Source organism: Lathyrus oleraceus, chromosome 3, assembly GCF_024323335.1.
Source record: "Lathyrus oleraceus cultivar Zhongwan6 chromosome 3, CAAS_Psat_ZW6_1.0, whole genome shotgun sequence".
NCBI classification, from domain to species: domain Eukaryota; kingdom Viridiplantae; phylum Streptophyta; class Magnoliopsida; order Fabales; family Fabaceae; genus Lathyrus; species Lathyrus oleraceus.
In genome coordinates, this window is record NC_066581.1 from 102,177,696 (window position 1) to 102,184,666 (window position 6,971).

The following is a 6,971-nucleotide window of genomic DNA, read 5'->3' on the forward strand; positions in this document are numbered from 1 at the left end:
TGGACCGACCAAAGACCCAAAGAGATAAGGCCTAAATTAATATCAATCCACTCCAAATGACCCAAGATGTAAAGTCATATCACGAGAAATGCAAGGTACACTTTCTGTTCTTCACTTTTCACTACAATCTTCTTGAATCTTGAAATGACTTGGATATTGAAGTGTTAACCTTGTAGGTCCACCCCCGCACCTCCGTATCATATATCAACACCCTCGCTTCAGGATTCCTCATCATTAATTTTACACACATTTCTAGTTCCAGAATAAAACATTACCTTTATTTGAGTGTTTTTAAAATTTGCTATTTGTGACCGTTTTATGACTCATCATTGAGTCAGTGAGGTTGAGCTTATCTCCTTACCTCGAGTCATCGACCTTATGACTGGATGAGCCCGCTCCCCTTTTCATAGCAATGAGCTTCGCCAATCCTACTCAAGATTGGTATAAGCTCACCCCTCTCTTCTTGAGTACTCCCAAGGATCCTAGTGAGCCCTACGTTTAAAGGGTAAAAGTTGATTGATGCTAAATGAGCCTATGTTATTAAGAATATATCGGTACACAATCTCCAAGCACAAGACATGTAGAGACAAAATGTTTAAATAAGAAATCCTGACAATACAAAAGTCTTATAAGCACGAGACCTATGGACACAAAATATTTAAGTATGAAATCGTGACAGTGCAGTATCATTGAAAAGTTTCTAAACTTATAACATGATATGGTAGGACTCGTCAAAAAGTAGTTAATCAAATACAAATTAGTATCATTGAAAAGTTGATAAACTTATAACATAACATTGAGCCAGTTTGTTTTAGCTTTAAAAAAATGGATTTTTTTCTTTGTATTTTTTAAAATGGATTTTACAAAAACGTTTTTCAAAATGTTACAAATTTTTTTAAATTTATTTTTTATAAATTAAAAGATTGAATTGTTCATCCTATAACATAAATATACATTATTGAAGATCAAAACATAGTCAAAATCACAATTTTTTCAAAAAGTTGTATCACAAAAATGATTTTCATGAAAAGCTATTTGAAATAGCTTCAAAATTAAGTGATTTTTTGAAATTTTGATATCCAAAAAAAGTTTCGATAAAATGATGAAATACCTAAAATAACATTTTAAGAATAACTATTCAAACCAAAATTTCATATGAAACTTTTATGAAAAATTTCTTTGTAAATTTTTTTTACACTAAAATATATAATACTGTAAAAATTATTTTAAAGAAAAACCCAAAACAAACGGGCCATGGTAGGCCTCGTAAAAAAATAGTTAATCAAATACAAATTAATATCATTAAAAAGTTGCTAAACTTATAACATGACATGGTAGGATTAGTAAAAAAATACTTAATCAAGTACAAATTAGTTGCAAAAATTTATACTATACCTTTTAATAGATCCATTATCGAAACTTCATAATATCAATTCAATTGATCTAAAGGCATAAAAAAAGTTGAATTGAGGTTCTTTAAAAGTTAAAAATAATACAATTAGTTTTATATTTAATTAAGTTTTGCAATATTAAAAAACACAACGTAAACCTTAATTATACTCACAAAATTGATTATTATTCTCAGTAAACAACCTAGAAGTAGCAAAGATTAATGAATAGAGTTTATACAAAAAGATTTAAAATTAGTTAAAATAAAAGAAAATTGAAGGCTTAAAACAATTGTCTCAATAACAATTTTTTGAACTAGTCCTAAATCCTTAATTGAGATATCAATTTTCTTATTATCTTTCACATGATTCAGTTTTTTTAATATAATTATTTTTTCTATTATATAGCACTAAATTTTTTTAATAAAATAAATAAATAATAATTTATGTCAAGATAGATTTAAATATAATTAATTTTTGTCAATTTATGTTTTTAAATTAAAATTACTTTTATAAGTTCAATTACTAAAATTGAATGGCATGCAATATAGTTTAGAAGTATAATAAATTCAATAAACAACAATGAAACAGTGTTGATGGACATGCAATAATAAAAATTGATTTTGTTCTTAGTACAGGTTAGGACTTTTATATTTTAAAGTAAGGATAGGATTTGTTGTTTTGAAACAAACTCATTTTTAGTTGACATCATTAATTTATAAAGTTCCAAACAACTTTGCACATAGACAAATGATTCATCTTAACCAATATTATTATGTGAACCAATTTGGTATTTAAGGTACTATAACCTTTTACATTCAAAATAATAAACATAGGACAGTTTGGCCGAGTGGTCTAAGGCGCCAGATTTAGGCTCTGGTCCGAAAGGGCGTGGGTTCAAATCCCACAGCTGTCAAAAATTTATTTTTGTCATATTTTTTTTAAATAAATTTTTAATTTTTTTTTATTATATCTATTTCATATGCTTCGTGTTTACACGTAAACAAAAATGGCGGCACATCTGGGAAACCGAAAATTTTCACACCTGTTCACTCTAACTCGCTTTCTGAACTCACCGAGTTTCACGCGTCCGAGATGGATTGAAACCATAGCCTACGAAGAATCGCGTGCTCATCCGGATAAACCCTACACCTCCACAGCCGTAATCATCCATGGCTTTTTGGGATCCAACAGAAATTGGAGATCCTTCTCTCGCAATCTCTTGGCCACGCTCTCCAATTCCTCTCCCTCTTCCAGTATTACTCTCTCCGAATTCTCTATTTATTGTATGTGAAGTCTGAATTGAAATGGTTATGATGTGTTCTGTTTTGGGTGTAGATTGGAGGACGGTGTTGATGGATATGAGGAATCATGGGAAATCGGCGGAGAGGAAGCTGGATCCGCCTCATAATTTGGAGAATGCGGCTAAAGATTTGGCTGATTTGGTAAAGGCTGAAGGTTGGTCTTGGCCTGAGGTTGTTATTGGTCACTCCATGGGTGGAAAAGTGGCTCTACAGTTTGGTCATAGTTGTAGAAGTGGTGAATATGGGGATTCTGCTCAATGGCCTAAACAGGTTTTTCATCTTCACAATCACATTTTTTGTGTTATTTGTTACTAGTATGGTCTGTTATAAATGAAGTTCAATGATTGAATTTGGTGGTGTACAAGTTTTCCAATTTTTACATTGATTTGAATTAGTGTTGTCAAATACAAATAGCGGCTATAGCACAGCATAGGATAACAACATAGAGAAATTTGAACAAATCGTTATTATTATTATTATTATTATTATTATTATTATTATTATTATTATTATTATTATTATGAGATATGCTATTTAGTACACTATTTAGTACAATGTGTTGTTAAATAGTGTCTATTGCGGTGATTTAGTACAATGTGTTGTTAAATAGTGTCTATTGCGGTGCTGTAGCCTTGTAGAATTTGAGCAATGTGATCACAATTGACAAAACCACTCTGTGAATATAGAAGTCGGCAGTAGGTCCTTTGTGATTGTAATGCTTGTAAATGTGCATACTTTGTGGTGCATTAAAAATATGTAATGTGTTGCTGGTTAAAAAGTAAATGTGGTTTAACAGAGAAAAACATCTACCTTATGAGTTGCGTGATGTGCTAATTGTAGCTTGTAATGAGACTTGTGCTTTTTTGGGCTGAAGGGAATTACTTGTTAAGAGAATTTAATTCTTCTTCCCTCCCTCTCATTAGCTTAGACCAAAGTTATCCAGAGATAAATGAAGTAGTGTGGCTTAACTTTCTGTAATATCATCCTTTCTTCTTTTATTATCTCTAGTTTTTCTCTCTAAATTCTTGAGTGTGGCCCTACTCATATTGAAACAGGACACTCCTCTAATCATGTTAGTAATCATACAGGAGTGAATTGACTGATAGTATAACTCAAAATGAATTTGTACCATGACTCGCGGTGTTATCCGACTTATATTGTCATTTGGTAATAATAACTTTATCAGTTATCTTGGAGTTATTCGGTTGTCCATCACGCCTCTTTAAATCTGCACGTGCTTGGCTATACTAACTTTCTACTAAAAACTTGGGGATTAGGCCACCCACCCCTGCTCCCTTACTAATTGCTGTCTTCCTATTAGGCGCAGTTGAGCTGAGACCAAATCCAGAACAGTATGCTATATATCCTCCTGAATAGAAAGGGAATCAGTTAATTTTTTTAACAAGCCATATCAATATATTAATCGGAATAAAAGGCTAAATTTGAGCACAAGCCGTGGCCAAGAATAGCCGGTAGCAAAAAAAATGCTAGTACAAGTAAAATGTTGCTGAACATCACTACACTACGTTATCACCAACCAAAATCTTGTAAAACCCAAACTCCTAAGAGAAATAAACGAAGTATTTTACTAATACAATTGTCCACAACCAAAAGAGAATGTAATGGATAATGTATCCTAATACATGTGATAGCAGCCACTAATTGCAACAGCAACCAGCATCTTGATGAGAAATTTGATGAGAATCAATTTCTGATATGTGGCAGCAGCTTGTAGACTCAGTTTCTATGACGGAAAAAACCATCTTGGTACGTGACCAGCAACAACCTTATTATGCCGCAGCATATGGCCGCCACAAGACGATGGTTGCCCACCAAGAATTGGTACAACAGAAAGCAGCATATTTCAAAAGTTGCCAAGAACGTGCAGCAGGCGGTTGCAAACTATAGCGACAATTTGTCTTTGGAGGCAAGCTGTGCAAACAGATTTTTGGTGATGCATATCTTGTGTTTCTTCATCTATAATCGTGTTATTAAAATACATTTGGCTTCTACATGACAAAAAAGGTGCAAACTGAAAAAACCAGAATCGGTGCAAAAATACAGCAACAAGTAACAATTGCATCTCCAATTTGTTGATTTGTTCTTCAGCGGCAGGATAAATAATCATCAGCAATTCGCAACTTCTGACCTGATAGGAAACTTGACGTGCAGGACGCCCTGCAACCATGTGAGGCAACTCCCAGAAACCAAATAAAAAACAGATCCAAACAGAACTGATACAGCCAATTCAGTTGATAACCTTTAAGAAACATATGATATCCTCCATATGCTTTCCATTTTCTCTCCTCTTCTCAGGTTTTCTATGCCATAGTATTTTTCTGTTTTCAAGAATTATTTTATTACAAATTTTAGTTTGAGGCATTTTTAGTATAGGACTTATGCCCTTTGTATGTTGCTTATTACAACTATCAAGTGGATTGCATTTTACTCGAGTGCTTATATTTTTCACTTTTAGATACTAATATCCAGTACATTATTTATAAGAATTTTCTCTTTTTATTCCTGCTGAAGAACAGCTTTGGGTATTGGATTCTGTCCCGGCAGAAGTGAACTCTGAAAACAAAAGCGATGAAGTCCGCAATGTTTTAAAGACTTTGGAAAGTTTACCGTCACAAATCCCATCTCGAAAGTGAGACTCTATCCCTAAACTATTCTCTTCCATGTTTGTACTTAGGTTGTCAATAGGCCAGTAGTCAATTTGTTGCAAGTCTTGGCGTTATGTGTTGTTTAACTGTACAGTGAAAGTCTACAAATATATGCCAAACATTGCAGTTAAAAAAACTGATTGTAAGTAAAGAAACTGTACAGTGATGGTTCACTTATCACTTTTGATGTTCAACCAAATGTTTTCAAGTATGCATTAAACATCACCGTCTTTATTTTATGATGCTACTCTGTTTATGGTAAAACAGTACATATGACATGAAGTTTTATGGATACAGTTAGACATTTCATTCTAGATATCAGTCTTTTTATTTCTTATATGAACATCAAACATTTGAATATTTTTGAGAGATGACTATATCACTAGAGAATTAAAGTAGAGTTTATCAAATTCTACAAATATTCTTAAAACCACAAGCAATAGAGCGGTGCATCGCATGGGTGATTGATCTAGTTTATCAAGAAGAGTAGGACACTGTAAGTCTGTAAGTTCTTTCTTAATTTTCTTTTGACGAGACCGTGCATGTGCATCGCATGAAGCCTCCTCGTTCCAATCTATTTTTTCTCTTAGGCTGTAATGTACTTTGCACCTCTTTTCAGGTGGCTTGTGAGTCATTTGATGGGACTTGGTTACTCCAAGACACTCGCAGATTGGATAGGCACCAACCTGAAGAAGGTTGGTGATCATGAGACATGGATATTTGATCTTCAGAGTGCTAAGGAGATGTTCGATTCTTACTGGTAAATGAAGCAAATTAACTTCTTTTGAAATCAAAATGACTGTTTAAAGAACAGTCTAAATTTTTTGTTTATATTTATTTTTGTTCTTTCCTCATCTCAAGTGTTTTCTGTAGCAGCACCAAAGTAACAATCCTTAATGTTAAAATTCTGCAGGGAAAAGTCCTATTGGAGTCTATTGGAGAACCCTCCAAAAGGTATGGAAATAGTAATTGTGCGCGCTGAAAAGAGTGATAGATGGGACCAAGAGGCTATCGAGCGGATCCAAAAACTAGCTAGTCAAGAAGGAACCGATTCTGCTGGAAAGGTTTCCTTCTGTGTTCTTCCAAATGCTGGTCATTGGGTTCATGTTGACAACCCAAAGGGACTTCTTGAGATTGTGGCTTCCAAGATGGCATCCCTTTAGTTCCTGTTTTATTTGAACTATTGGGGTATCCATCATAGAAAATTCTTGTGTCCAAGAGTTAGAAATTCATAACAATGAGCAGAAGTGGTTGGTTGGTTAATAACTTAAAAATTGATAGGCTACCAATTTTTTTTTAGTAAATTTACTGTACTCTCCTCATTTACCACTTCATACCACACCTCATAATTGAAGAAATAATACCGAGATATATTCATATATATCATTTTCACCTTCAAGTAATGTTTTATTATTTTTATATGTTTATACATGTACCGGGTATAGTATCAACCCATTATAATTCTATTGCATGCACTTCTGAATTTGTTCTTTACGTTCTTACAATTTACACTACTAAATGCACTTTTGAATCTGTTCTTTATGTTCTTACAATTTACTAATATGTAATCAACAAAGGTATCAATTAAATCCCTTCTACATATCTCATTGCAT

The 6,971-nt window shown here is 33.1% G+C and overlaps 1 protein-coding gene and 1 non-coding gene across 2 annotated transcripts; both read left to right on the plus strand.

The window, feature by feature from the left end:
* The first annotated feature begins 2,224 nt into the window (after window positions 1-2,224).
* On the plus strand, window positions 2,225-2,304 carry TRNAL-UAG (transfer RNA leucine (anticodon UAG)). The gene has a single exon. It is a non-coding gene; the product is annotated as a tRNA-Leu (tRNA).
* Window positions 2,305-2,367: 63 nt separating this feature from the next.
* LOC127125623 (uncharacterized) lies at window positions 2,368-6,757 on the plus strand. The gene is made up of 5 exons (XM_051054402.1): window positions 2,368-2,644; window positions 2,727-2,962; window positions 5,230-5,342; window positions 5,978-6,118; window positions 6,272-6,757. Exons 1-5 carry the CDS (start codon window positions 2,398-2,400, stop codon window positions 6,519-6,521), a joined length of 987 nt encoding a protein of 328 aa, XP_050910359.1. The 5' UTR covers window positions 2,368-2,397; the 3' UTR covers window positions 6,522-6,757.
* The last annotated feature ends 214 nt before the right edge of the window (window positions 6,758-6,971 follow it).